We start from the raw sequence: 14,344 nt of genomic DNA, 5'->3' as shown, positions 1-14,344 counted from the left end.
ATAATCGTGAGGAGGGGGAGGGGACAGTTATCTTCGACTTCGAAGCATCTAGTTGTTGGAACCTGAATTCTACCAGTTATTTATATATATATCTTCATTGATTTCAGAGAGAGGAGGGGAAAGGGAGAAAGAGAGAGAGAATCAATGATGAGAGTCATTGATCAGCTACCGGCTGCACACCCCCAACTGGGCATCGAGCCCACAGCTCGGCCATGTGCCCTGACTGGGAATTGAACTGCGATCTCCCAGATCCTAGTTCGATGCTCAACCACTGAGCCACGCTGGTCGGGTAGTTGTTTATTGCTAATGTTGCTTCTCCTTATTCTCTTCCTTCCCTCTTTCATTGCTTTTGGGTCCTGAAGTTCTACAAGATTCCAAGCACAGCACTTACATTTCTCTCATCTCCCCTCCCTGGGTGCTTCTCTGAGCCTCAGCAGGACACACTCTCTGGGTTTGTCTCCATGGCCAACACCAGAGCGCAGGCACTCTGTGGGATCCCAGCCCCCTGGGTCACCCGAGCCTCCCAGGATGTCGGAGCCAAAACTTACTATCCCGGCCAGTGCTTTTCAGACTCTATCTGGCAATAGAATCCTTTTCTCAAATGCATCTTATGCAGAAGTCCAATATATCTAAAGCGGATGAAAGGGTAGCAACTATGGTGAAGTATGTAGGGTGGGGGGGAAAGTCTCCCCACTTGACCTCCACAGAGGTCCCTATGGGCCTTTATAGAGCCTTAAATTTTGTAGGAGCCCAGCCTGAAGTCACCAATTTGACTTAATCCCCTCAGTTTACAGAAAACATACTGAGGCTATTTTGCCTCCATTCCCTGGAGGAACCCCCCCCCCTTCTGTTCATTGTGGTTAGTGTGGTTATAGATCACTTTCACATCTGATGATTCCTTTCTGCCTCAAAACTCTCTTGGGATTTTTCAGATGAGAAAACAAGTCCAGAGAGGTTAAATCACTTGCCTGAAATCACACAGCATGTTCTAGAATGTACCTTCTGCTCTCTTCTGTCCTTAAACCCTCAAGTGCTGTCTTATCAGATCACATTGTTGCCAATCTCTCCTAAGCCCAGGTCCCAGCCATCTCTCCCCTGCCTCCCCACACCTGCACCTTGGCTTGCTGGTGACCATGTTTGCAGGTACAGTGCACGGGCTGCTTACTTTTTCCCAGAGGAGCATTTATACACTTTCACTAGAATGAACTCATATCTTGTCTCTAGGGACCATTTGTCATAGACATAAGCTTCCAGGCCAACTTCTCACCCCAAACCCCTCCTCCAGAGCACAAGAGGGACCCTGATATACTGCCCCACCCCTGGCCTACATGTCACAACAATGGGATATTCCAAACGGAATGAGGAAGGGAGTGCAGGCAACAAGGAGGGGAGAGTGACACTTTGCAAATCAAGGAGAGGCTCCTGGGGTTCTTCCTTAACAACATGGGCTGAAATGTGAGGTCCTGAAGTGCAAGTTAATAACTGTTCCTTGTCTGCTGAGAGGTTTCTTTCAGGCCAAAGCTGCAGGAATTGTTGCAACAGCTAGTTTATTTCTATCTCATTCATCATACTATGAATTGAGTATCTGGCCATGATCACTGGGAAGCTGGAGGGCAGCAAATTCTGGTTCTCAGGCCTTCAGAGTCGAAGACCTAACATGTGGCCCCACAGTTCCCAGGCCTTAGATTTAGACTGAATTATACCACTGGCTTTCCAGGTTCTCCAGCTTGCAGTCAGCAAATTTTTTGCGGGATTTTGTGACTCTGTGAGTCAGTTCCTGTAACGAATCTCCTCTCATACATATTTATATATTCTATAGGCTCTGACAGTGGTAAACACTCAACCAGTGTTAGCTTTTACCACTACTAATGATAGTGGGAAAGGGCATCTAATAAGAATAGAGCCACAGTTGTTTAATACTTATTCACCTTACTAACTATAGATAAGTTTACTTACAGACCCTGGGAAATTGGAGGATGTGTTACAAGAAGAAAAACAGGGCTATAAAAAGAAATACATTTTGCCCAGCCAGGTGTGGCTCAGTAGTTGAGCATTGACCTAGGATCTAGGTGATCGGGGTTTGATTCCCAGTCAGGGCACATGCCCAGGTTGTAGGCTTGATCCCCAGTTGGGGGCATGCAGGGGGCGGCGGATCGGTGGCCCTCTCATCATTGATGTTTCTCTCTCTTTCTCTCCCTCTCCTTTCCTCTCTCTGAAATAAATAAAGATATATTAAAAAAAGAAAAAAAAAGAAAATGGGCAACAAAAAAAGAAAAGAAAAAGAAGTACATTTTGAAAACAGACCAAGGACCGGACACACTTTGATTTGGTTGTTGTGCCCGGACCCTGACCCCCTCCGGGATTTTGCCTCAGGAATGTTGACCATTCTCCAGTCCCAGGAATTGACTGAGTTGTTTGTAACATCATAGAAGATTAGCCACCTGGTTATCGGACTTTGAGCAGGACTCCTGAAGGCCAGACTGCAGACCCTCCCCTCCCCTTTCTCTGTTAGTCTTGTAGCTCACAGCTGCACATAGCTATCTTCTCCCCCATTGGCATATAGTCAGCTAACTGGGGAGGGAAGCCAGAGTAGAACTTCCAGGGTGACTGACTGCTCTTCCCATACTGCCGGCATTATTGGAATAAACGCTCATATATGATTCAACCCTGTCTCTGCTTAATTTGGCTCAAGTAATGACAAGTGGCCTCGGACCCACTGTGTCCAGTTTCACTAAGTGCTGGGCTTTACAGTTTTTCAAAGTGTTGCCTTATTTGACACTTAGGATTCCATAAATACTAGAACTTGGTATCATTATTATTTCCCATTTCTATATGAGGAAACTGAGATTCAGAGTGATCAGGGGCCTGTCCAAGGTCACAGAGCACATGTACAACCTGCTAGGCCTGCACTGAAGCCTTCCCACTGACTAGAGTGTTCAGGCACCTTCCTGTACCCCCTCCCTCCTCCACTGCTCCACCCCCACCCCACCCCCAGGCTCCGAGGTGCTACATGACGAGGCATGTGGAATTGCCAGCTTGCTCTTGGTCTGTTCTCTAATCCACAGCTCTCATGCTGGAAAACTTGGAGTAGCAACAGAATCAGCAAGAGCAGGGAGACCAGGTTGGGAGGAGTGGAGGAGGTTAGGAGGGGAAGAGAGAGTAGGGCCCCCACCCTGCTCCTCCACCTCAACCTGCCCCAGTGATCTGAAGAAGAAGCCTCAAGGCCTGATCACCCGGCTGAAGATGGCAGCTGCAGAAGAGAGAGAGCAGCAGCAGAGGTGAGGTGGGCTCCCCAAGAGAGGAGCAGTTACAGAATTCAGAGACACTAACTCAAGGATGAGATTCCCCGCTCGTGTCCCCTACCCGTCCCCACCCTGATGACATGGCTCCAATGTGGGAAGGAGAATGTTGAGCCTTAACCCCCAACCCCACCCCGGATCCCCTGAATGTCTGATGTCCTGGTGCTGGCCACAGCCACCCATGAAAGCACAAGGGGGGGCGCTGGACCTCATCCCACAGTCCAAAGAGGCTTCATCCAATGGCCTTATGAACCTCCCTCCTAAGTAGCTACTGCCCTGGGTGCAGTTTCACATCTGGGTGGTTATTTGTGAATACACCAAACCCACCTCAGGCCTGCAAATGCCATGAGCACAGGGACCATCTCTAGTTACGCTCACAGGGTGAGCCCAGGCCCCAAATCTCAGCAAAGGAAAGGCCACAAGGGGCTGAGGGAGGAGGCTGAGGGAACAGCTGTGCCTGCTCCCCAATACTTAAAATTCTCTGATAATGGAGAGAGAAGAGGTGACTTGTGTCTGCATGCTTCTCAGACACATCCTGACACACTGGGAGGTACTTGAAGATCGGTTTAGGAAGAAAGGATGACACATGCCACACCCCCCCAAAAAAGTCCAGGTGATCCAAGCAACCTCAACCTCTTCCTAGGCTGGCACTGTTTTAAGGTATCAAGCTGCCTCCCTGGTTTGCTTTCAGAGGTAAATACACTGGGAACCGCTAATTTGGTTCTGCCTTTAGCACACCTGCCTTTAGCACACCTGATCTTCACAGTAATCGTTTTCATTGGCTCGGCCACAAGCTAATGGGGACCTCTGCTTGCTTCCAGATTAGCATTTCTTTTACTGTGAGATTTCTTTTACTGTACAGCAAAATCAGAGATGTTACAGCCAGTCGTAAATTAATCTCCAAGACCTCTGTGAGAGGCAGCCTCTCCCCCCACTTTCCCCCCCTCCTCCCTCCCCCAGGAGTGATCTGTCTTGGAGGAGACAACGCCTCACAATGGACAGGAAATGAACTAAGAATCTGGAAACCTGGGACACTGGTTCCAACTCTGCCGTGTCACCTGGGGCAAGGCTGTGTCTCGCTCTGGGCTTCATTTCCCCATCTGTAAAATATGAAAGTTGAACCAACTTCTTCCTAAGGTCAAGGTGTGGCAGGGGTGGGAAGAAGGTGGAATTTGACAGCTCTCCGACTTGAGGTGAAATCCCCACTCTGCCATTTATTGTCTTATGACTCTAGGTAAGTTACTAAATGTCTCACAGCTTCAGATTCTTCTGATGTAAAATGGGGGTGATAATACCTAACTGGCCTTCACACGGTCACGCTTACCTTCCTGTATGCTCTGCACTGCAGCCTACAACGAGCTTTTTAGAACACAAATCAATCATATCACCTCCCTCCTTAAAACCTTTCAAAGGCTCTCCAGTGTTCTTCGGGAAAGACAAAATCCTGAATCTGGCAGATGCTTGGCCCAACTCTACCCATTTCCCTCACTTCATTTTCCCATTGTAGCCGCACTGGCCACTCTCCTCCTCGTCATGCTCCCTTCTGCCACGGGCCCTTTGCACATTCTATTTGCATTCATGAAGTATTCTCTTCTACCTTTTTAACCAAATGAGCCAAGCTTCAACTCACTCAAGCCTCACTTCTTTAGGGAAGCCTTCCCTTTCTCCTGACTACATCAAGAGCTTTAGTAAAGACTCTTACAACCCCATGCATCTCTCCTCTATAGCAGCTGTCACAGTTGTAAATTTATATCTGCATGATTATTTGATGAAAAAACTTAGTGCACCACAGGCCTGCAATCTCCAGGAAGGCAGGGACTGTGTTGCTTAAACGAACACAGTACCTATAGTAAAGGTCATAATGAATATAATAAAAGCCAACAACGCCTACATTTATTAAGCAATTTCTACATGTCAGGCACTTCCCAACAGCCCTATGAATTCAGTTTTATTATTATTCTCACTTAACAAAGGAGAAGACTGAGTACAGAGAGGTTAGGTAACTTGCCCAATGCCAGGTTTTACACAGTGAGTAAGTGGTCAAACCCTAGGACTCATTTCTGGCAGCTGGAGCCTTTCACTCAATAAATGGAGCAGAGAGCCTCCCTCCCCTGCTATCAACTGGACCCAACATAAATGGGAAAACAACTTTGATTGTGTGCAGCCCTAAGATGTTAGGGTTTATCCGATACAACAGTGAGCACTACCCTAACTAATAAAGTAATTGGTACCATAAGTGCTGAACTATGAAGCACTGGCTTAGAAGTCAGATAGCGGGTTATGATATTAGAGACTGGAAAGCTGGAGACCATGTTATGCAGTGGTCACATTTTTGGTTAAACTATAATCTATGAAAATTTAGAAGGCAGAACTCATGCCTACTGAGCCTGTAAACTCTAAAGAAAGAGACCTGAAAAAATAATGGTAATAGGGTTCACTGACTGTTCCCGGCTGAGTTTAGCGTGGTACTCGGGGAAGAGGGGAACTCAGGCATGAATTAGCCAGTTTGCAAGTAAAACTGGAAAGGAATAGTGGAGAGGTAAAAAAGACAGCTCTTTCTAGACCTCAAACAATCAGAGAAAAGGCTGAGAAGACTTTTAAGTGAAATATCAGACTCAGGATATAAGCTTCCCACCTAAGCCCGATGGCCTCAAGGTAGCTCCAGTAAGTTGGGAGAGAAAGAGGCATGGAGTTAGGAAAGCAAAGAAATCGTGTAGGCTTTGGGGTAAGGTCTAGGAGGCAACTCTGGGCGTGGCTCTTGGCACTAGTCATCATAGAGAAGATTCTAAGTTGTAAGAATTGCACTGGCAAATCTATAAGCCTGGGTTTTAAGTCTTTTACAGTTGGAGCATTAAAACTTGGGCCTCTAAAGTTCAAGGGCAGGATCTATGTTACAAAAGATTTAGAGCCTCAAGGAGAACACAATCCCCAAAATCCACTGCAGGTGTGGCCAAGAAGAACAATGGACAAAGAAAATCCTCCCACAGGACACAGCCAGGAGCGTGGAGAGCAGGGAACCAGGAACTTCCTCACAGAGGGGGTAAGCAAGGAACCCTGTCCACCTCCAGGGCCCACAGTGCTTCACCCACACAGCCTGCATGGCAAGATTCATAACTATTAAGGGCTAGTGACTTCTATGTGTCTTCCACTATTGCCTTTTCCTAATGGGTCATCCTCCAACATGGTATAGGGGCACAAGTGACAGATAATGTGTCTCTTTTGGCTCATGGGTCCCTGGACCATGAGGAGCCACACCCAACCCAATAGATAGGACAGAGATTCACCCAATGATCCTGAACTTTAAGTTGGAAGCAGTGATTGGACACAATGTGTTTGCCTTTCCCTCTTTTTGAGAAAGGCAAACATGTGTTGTGTGTAAGAAGAAGGATGCATACAGATGTTTGGTGCCAGGGAACCAATGAGACAGCTGGCCAATGATATATGGGCACCAGTGATGAGGTGGCTTGCAGGCTCAGCCCATAATGCCTTTCTTAAGATTCCCCAGACTCTCCTTCTTGCTCTACCTGCCGGCTGGATGAATGTCCAAGGAAGGCCCTGAAGAAAAGGTGTTGACAATAAAGAAGGCAGACTCTCCATTCGTCTTGTTACCTAAATGAACCCCCTGCCTCTTCCCACTCTACCCCTCTGCCAATCTGACTTAAGTGAGTCATAAATGACCTTCTATTGTATTAAGCTCCTGAAATTTTGGGGTTGTCTTTTATAATAGCTAATGTAACTGTAATGATTATAATATATAGCGTTCTTAAAACAGTGCCTGGCACATAATAAGCACTATACAAGTGCAGTTATTATTATTATAATACCCATTTTACAGATAGGGAAACTGCAAGTTATGCTGTGTCTACCTCCAAGGCCGATGACTATTTTATACTTACCTCTCAGTAGCTGATAATCAAAACCATTTTATAGGTGAGTTTGGTGCCTGGCTCACGGTCACAAATAGCAGACCCAGAATTAGAGGCCTCCTCTTTCTCGAAGGCCTTCAGGAAGCTCACTCCGGACTCCAGGTCTCCAGGTTGGTCCCCCATTGTTTTATTTGGTTGTTATTTCTCTTTTATGTTTCAAGAAACCCGACTTGCAAATGTCCCAGGACTGAACTGGCAAGTCTGCATAGAAAACCAAACAACCCTCCACTGACCCAAATTCCAAGTTTTAATTTACACTCAGCCAGTTAATTAAAAACGTGCTCTGCGAGCATAGCCACTGCTGTGGCTGGCTCATGAGACAGCTCTTGCTGTTCTTTGTAAGAAGCAAGGTTTCTTCTGTGACATTTCTGTCCATCACAGCGACGATGCACCACAGAACAGCACAACCAGTCCAGGGACAGGAAAACTGCCGAATAAGAATTTAGTGCAGAACCACAATCTATGGGGCAATAGTAAAACAAAAGACCTGAAAATCACCCAACCCACCAAGCAAGTGTTGGAGAGATGAGGCTCATGTTAATTAATGTTTATAAAATGATTGGGGATCCCTGAAATGAAAGAGACTATTCAAAATCCCCAAAGCATTGTTATTATCAGCAGCCTGAATAATGTTTTTTTTAAAGGAAGTCATTATTATAGAGTACCTACTATGTGGCAGGGGTGTTCACATTCTTGATCTGATTTAATACTTTTAATCGCCCTATGTGGGAGGTTTGCGTTTTCTTCCTTTTTATGGCATTTATTTATTTACTTATTTATTATTTTTGGTAATCCTCTCTGTAGAGATGAGAAAACCAAATTCAGCAAAATTAAGTCACTTTTTTCTTCTTCTTTCTTTCAAACATGTTTTTATTGATTTCAGAGAGAGGAAGGGAGAGGGAAAGAGAGGTAGAAACATCAATGATGAGAGTCACTGATCAGCTGCCTCCTGCACACCCCCCCACTGGGGATGGAGCCTAAAACCCCAGAATGTGCCCTGACCTGGAATCAACCGTGACCTCCTGGTTCATCAGTCAACACTCAACCACTGAGCCATGCCAGCCAGGCGAAACTAAGTCACTTTTTATAAAGTGGCAGAGCTGAAATTCAAGGCCAGGGTCTCTCCCTTTCATCACACCACACTGCCTCTTCCAGTCTTCCCTTCAGATTCTTTCTGCATTTAAAACAAAAGTTCATTCAACGATGCCTAAGGCTTTTCTTTTTTTGTATGTCTTTTTTTACTGAAGTATATTTTGCAATGCAGTGAAATGCACATATCTAAAATTTACAAGGCAAATGCATTTAGACAAAACCATGTACCTCTGAACCCACACTCCTATTCACATAAGGGGCATTTCTAACACCCCAGAGAGTTCCTTGGTGCCCTTTCATTAACAATGCCTTTAAAAAAAAATACAACAAATAAAATGAGCTACTTTCCTTTGACCAAAACAATCTTTTTGCAACTTAGGCAGTGGGGCTGTGCCCATGGGGTCAATCCCTGAAGTGGGAACTCTGAATTATTTGATGGGGGATCCAGTTAAAATTCTGCACCCTGCTGGCTCTATCCACACTGACCACACTGGGACTAGTTAATCTGGATGAGACAGAAATAAGAGATACGATTATGTCTGGATTTTGGCCTCTATCATGTGCCAGGCACCAGACTCTAATACCCTTATATACATAATCTCATTTAGTCCTTATCATTGTTATTTTCATGTTACAGCTGAGGACACTGAGGCTCAGAGAGGCTAAATAACATATCTAAGAACACACAACTAGAAAACTGCAGCCTTGGAATTCAAATCCAAGAGGTCTGACTTCAGAAGCCTTTACAGATGGTGACTGCAGATGTTGATGGGCAAATTTTAAATCCCAAAGATTTAATGGGCCAGTTATATCCACTCAACAAACAGTACTCAGTACCTATAAGTGCTAGCTGTCGTGCTGAGATATGGAAGGAGAAACAGATGAGTAAGACACAAGTTTGCACAGAAGGTGCCACAGTACAATGGGGAAACACTTAAAAGCGAGTCAGGATTCTCAAGGACTAGGGAAAGGGCTGTGAAGGCGCCAGCCAGGTATGGGAAGTGGGGGAGGGGTTTCAGCAAGGAGGCCCTCACAGAGATGCCTGAAAGATCATTCCTGAGCCCAGTCTTCAAGGGTGAGCGGGACCGGGCCAGCTCACAAGTGGTTTAAGGTAACAAGACTAGCACATACACCAGCATGGTGAAACACTTCTGTCCGCTCCTCATTTAGCTTTAGCAAAATCAATCAAGCCAAATTCCAAAAGCCCAGAGAAATGCAACACTCACTGGGTTCCCTAGCTCTTCAAAACGACTAAAAAATCAACATTAAAAACCAGCCCTCAAGAGCAAACCAATCACCACAAACCTCATACCCTAAGCTCTTGCCTGTGACGTTTTGAGAGCGACCAAGCCCTTACTTAGAGCCAATTATCTTTTTCTCAGTTGAGTTCCATGTGACTAGTTTCATGATTCCTCAGGCTTTGGCAGCAAATTGGAAGGGTGGACAGGTGCAGAGATAGCAAGAAGAAGGGGCAACCAAGGTAGAAAAAAAGACTTGAAAAGATGAGTCAAGAAACTCACAAATCAATAGCTTCTTTCAGGGCATCATTGCATAATATAATACAATAGCTTGCTCAACTCAACAGGCATCTAAGAAGCTCCAACTGTGTACTAGGCCCTCTCTTAGGCTTGGCAGGGGATGTGAAAATGTAAGATCTGGTACTGCCCAGTTCAGTTTGGTAGGAACAAAAGGTGTATAAATTGAGACAGGAAGAACATCATCAGGCTGTGAAGGGTCTCTTCAACTGTGTCTGTAATGAAGGGCAGGAAGGGTGGCCTGAAGGCAGGGAATTCATCTGTCACTAAAGAGCAAGACACTTAAGCAAGATACTTAAGTTCCCCATGCCTCAGTTTCCTCTTCTGTATAATGGGGATAATAGCAGTACCTTTTCAAGACAGTGTTGAAGATCAGATGGGTCAACATACAGAGTGATGCTGGATGCCTGTTAGCTGTTATTGCCTCTGTACTTCACTACTTCTTCAGTCCTTAGATTCAGAATTGCTCAATAAATATTGCTGAACAAATGAATTCACAAATGAATGGATAAGTGATGCTACTGAGTTAAAGGGGAAAAACTGATTACGTAAGGCATGAGCCCTTTCATAAGCCCTGCAGATCATGGAAAGACTGCCATGCAAAATAGTTTAAGAAATAGATGTGATGTTTAATGTATGTTTCAAATACCTAAGAAATTAATTGCTCATTCCTTAACTCTTCTGCATAAATGACCTGCCATCTTAAACAAGCCCAGAAAAAAGAGGTCACAATGAAATTAGAGTATATCTCAGACTAAGAGATGGCTGAAGGGGCCCTGAAACCCAGGAGTTAAGCTGTGTGGGAAACCCTGTGATGGCAGCAAACCCCAACCACCACACACTCACCCTGCCCAAAACCAATGCTGTGGGCTTCTCCTTCCTTAAACTATACTTACTCCCAAAAGGATAAACACAAACACTGTCTTTAGAAGATGTTCAAGATCATAAAAGTAAAACCAGCTTGAAAAAATAAGAGAGGCTACTAACACAAACAGATGGAGCTACAAGAGGACCTGGGGGTGTCTTACAGATCTCCACCCTTATTTTACAGATGTGGACACTGAGGCCCAGAAAAGGAAAGCCAGTCACCCAAGGTCATAACTTCAAAAGAATGGCAGACAGAGGTGGAGCAGGGTGCCCAGATTCCCAAGCTGGAGCTTTCTAAGGGGACTGCTCCTTACTGCCAAAGGAAAGGAGGGGAAAAGAGGAGGTTCCAGCTCCAGCTGGGTATAAGGGCTGGGGTAAGGGGGGAACAGTAAGTAGCAAAGAACGATTGTGATGGGCAAGGTGAGAACAAGGGCAATGGGTACACGTAGTGGGAAGAAAATTCAGCCCTTCTGCGCTTTTTGTGGGGCTAGGGTTCCAAACAAAGAGCAATCCAGTCCAGTCCAAGCTCCTGGGTTTTGCAGGTGTATCCAACCGCTTCTACAGAAGCACAAAGACCAACGTCTTCTCCCAGGTGTTCCATCTGGGTCAGGATTTCTCGTGGGTGGGTGGCGGGAGCATCGAAGATACCCAATCTTTAAGGTTTGAGCCCTCGACTGGCTGCAGAGGGGGCAGGGCTCGGGCTAAGAGATTGCGAGGAGTCTCGGGGATCGACGCGGAAGTCTCGACCCCGCCCTCCCCACCCCCGCTTTGCTCCTTCCTTCCCCTCCCCTAACGATGATCGAAGCCAGGTGAAGGGACTGCGAGCTGGAGGGTCGGTTTCGGAAGAGCTACTGCCGGAGCCTCTCGCCCCGCGCGCCTGCTCGCTCCTGCGCGCACTCACAGGCACAGTTAACACACCCACGACTGCCGCGCACACGCTCACGCGCACACAGAGACTCACAAACACGCACACATTCGCATGTACACGTTTGGTACCCCGAGAGGCCAGGCAGCACCCGCCTCACATCTCCAGCCCCCAGGAAATGGACAGGCAGCAACATGAACGAAAACTGCCCAGAAAGACTGCATTTGGGCTCCAACCATGCAACCTCCGGCCAAACCGCCGAATATAAAACAAAGTTTTATTTCGCTTTTAGACTCTCCAGTTACACTTCTACCATTTCCTGTGGAAAACTGAAGCTTTGAAGTGTTTAGCTCCGGCTTTCACAGACAGGCAGGGCCGCCAGCTCGAGCTCTCGAAAACAGGAGCCCCCCGGCCCCACCCCCTCCGCCGCCAAAACTGCGGGTTCAATCCCACCCAGTTCCTGCATCCAAAACCGGGCTGCGGAGGAATGACGGAACCTGCTGAAAACCACGCCCTAAACTGACAAGCCCCTCCAGAACCCCGCCCCACTCCCATCCTGCCCGGGTCCCTGGAGGTGCTCCTCAAGCCGGCTGGTAACAGCTGCAGCTGCCTGCAAAAGCGGCCAGAGCTGGGAGGTGGGAATTGGGGAAGGGGGTGTCCAGTGCGCAGAGCCCACTAGTTGTGCGCTCTGGCCCTCAAAAACTGCCACGGAAAAACTTGGGACCTATAAGACTCCCCGCTCCACCCCCTCACCTCGCACACCTCTCCCCCGCTGTCTCTAAGACAAGCGAGCTCTCAAACGTTCTGCCTTTACGGCCGCGGGGCCTCTCCACCCCGGCGCGGACAGTGTCCCTAAGGGCGCAGGCGAAGTACATGAACCGGACGGCGGAGGAAAGAATGCGCCTCCTCGAGAATTCCAGGGAGGGAAACTCGTGCGCCAGAGAATTTGGCATCTTCAAGGTCAAAAAAACAGAGCTCTGGCAGAAATGTGTACTAGGCGCAAATGGTCGCAAACCTGTCCCCCAAAAGGGTGTTGGGTTCTTCCCACAGCATGCAGGAGGCAGCCGCCGCCGCGCCCCGCAGTGGGGGCGGAACCGCGAGCTCTTGGACTTGGGACGTTAGGGGCCTGAGCACAGGAGGGAAACCGGGAGTTTCCGGCCACCTCCAGCTCGGAGGTCCCCTAAGAAGCTTGGGACGGCAGCGGGTGGCCCGAACGACTCGGGAGGGGAGCACGAGGCAAACTTGCCACGAGACTTGGCCACGTTGAGCGGCACTCTCACGGCCACTTACCGCTGGCGTTCTTCCCGCAGATGAGGTGCTGGTAGGGCTGCAGGAGCCCCCAGATCTCGGCGTCGTTGTTGACCGTGTGCTCCAGCGTCTCCACGGTGAACTTGGGCGCCTCGTGCAGCGTGTGGTGGTGGTGGTGGTGGTGGTTGGCGACCGCGGCCGGTGGGGCTGCCGCGGCTGTGGCAGTGGCGGCCGGCGGGGCGCAACAGCTGCTGCCCCCGCTGGCGCTGCTGGCTGCGCTGCAGGCGCCGCCGCTCGCCGCTCCCCCTCCGGGTGCCTCCCGCTCCTTATCCGCCGCCGGGGCCGCGTTGGGGCCCGAGCCAGGGCCTGGGCCGGAGCTGGAACCCGAGCTGGGGCCGCTGCAACTCCGGGGCAACCCGGAGGCCACGACCCGCGCGTAGATGTCCCGGAAGAGGCTCTCCATGCAGGCCGTCAGGTAGATGGCGGCGTGCTCGTGGATGCGCAGCGCCACGCGGCTGTCCACCATCCAGCGGTACACGCGGCCCACGGAGAAGGTGAGGCCGCAGCGCGCTGACTTGCCACGGCCCAGGCGGTCGCCGCCGGCACTGCTCATGTTGTAGAGGGACAGCGCGGCCAGTGCGGCGGCCGTGCAGTGCGCCGCCAGGCCCCAGGACAGCACTATCTCCATGGCGCTCTGGATCTCGTACTTGGTGCACTTAGCGAAGCGCAGGCTCAGGCGCTGCGCCTCTTTGGCGATGCGTACAAGCGCCCGGCTCACCAGCATCGACAGCTTGGCCAGCGCGTCTTTGGGCAGGCCACCTGGGGCCGCCGGGCCTGCCCGGGGGTCCCGGGAGCGCAGCAGCAGCGCCTCCAGCTCCTGGAGGGTCCAGGGGACCTCGTCGAGGTCCGGCAGCAGCCGCGAGCAGTGCTGGCCCGCGCAGTCCAGCCCTTCGGAGTCTTCCACCAGGGCAGTGTTGACGGTGTCAAAGCTGTTGTGCCGGCTGTGCATGGAGTCAGCTAGAGGCGGCCAGCAGCTCCCGCCATACGGGGACGCCGGGTGCGAGTCGGAACAGCACAGGGACAAGTTGGAGGAGCGCACCGAGTCCGCCGCTCCACCATAACCCGAGTCCAGCGTCAGATCCTCCAGCGTTCGGACTATGGGCTTCTTACCTCTCCTTGCCATCGCTGCGCCACTTCATGCTGCGGCCGCCGGAGAACCGAGAGGAAGGAGCAGCGAGAGGCAGCGGGCGCCGGGGCGCGGGGAGAGCCGAGTCCGCCGCGACTCGGCTCACTTTTCCACCAGCCGCTACTACCAAGTGTTACTACTTTCCGCTGCCTCCCCGAGCCGCCGCCGCTGGAATACACAGGGCAGACTCCGGAGTCATCTTCCAGAGCCCGGGCCGGAGCTGGGGCGCGCTGAGGAGCGGGCCAGGCCGGGAGGCAAGCTCACACCCAGACTCGCCCCTTTCTTCCAAAATAAAATAAAAAGTATCTGATCCTCTCCTTCCTGGG

At 49.6% G+C, this 14,344-nt stretch overlaps 1 protein-coding gene across 1 annotated transcript in view; it reads right to left on the bottom strand.

The window, feature by feature from the left end:
• ABTB3 (ankyrin repeat and BTB domain containing 3) overlaps positions 1–14,110 on the bottom strand; it is a 246,289-nt gene extending 232,179 nt beyond the window's left edge. The window contains exon 1 of the mRNA XM_081129818.1: positions 12,875–14,110. Coding sequence (XP_080985944.1) covers positions 12,875–14,015 — 1,141 coding nt within the window. The 5' untranslated portion in view covers positions 14,016–14,110. The remainder of the gene's footprint in view (positions 1–12,874) is intronic.
• Between the last annotated feature and the right edge of the window lie 234 nt (positions 14,111–14,344).

Source organism: Miniopterus schreibersii (assembly GCF_964146895.1).
Source record: "Miniopterus schreibersii genome assembly, chromosome: 2".
NCBI classification, from domain to species: domain Eukaryota; kingdom Metazoa; phylum Chordata; class Mammalia; order Chiroptera; family Miniopteridae; genus Miniopterus; species Miniopterus schreibersii.
Note: the sequence above shows the minus strand (reverse complement) of the source record. Positions and strands in the feature narration are given on the sequence as shown.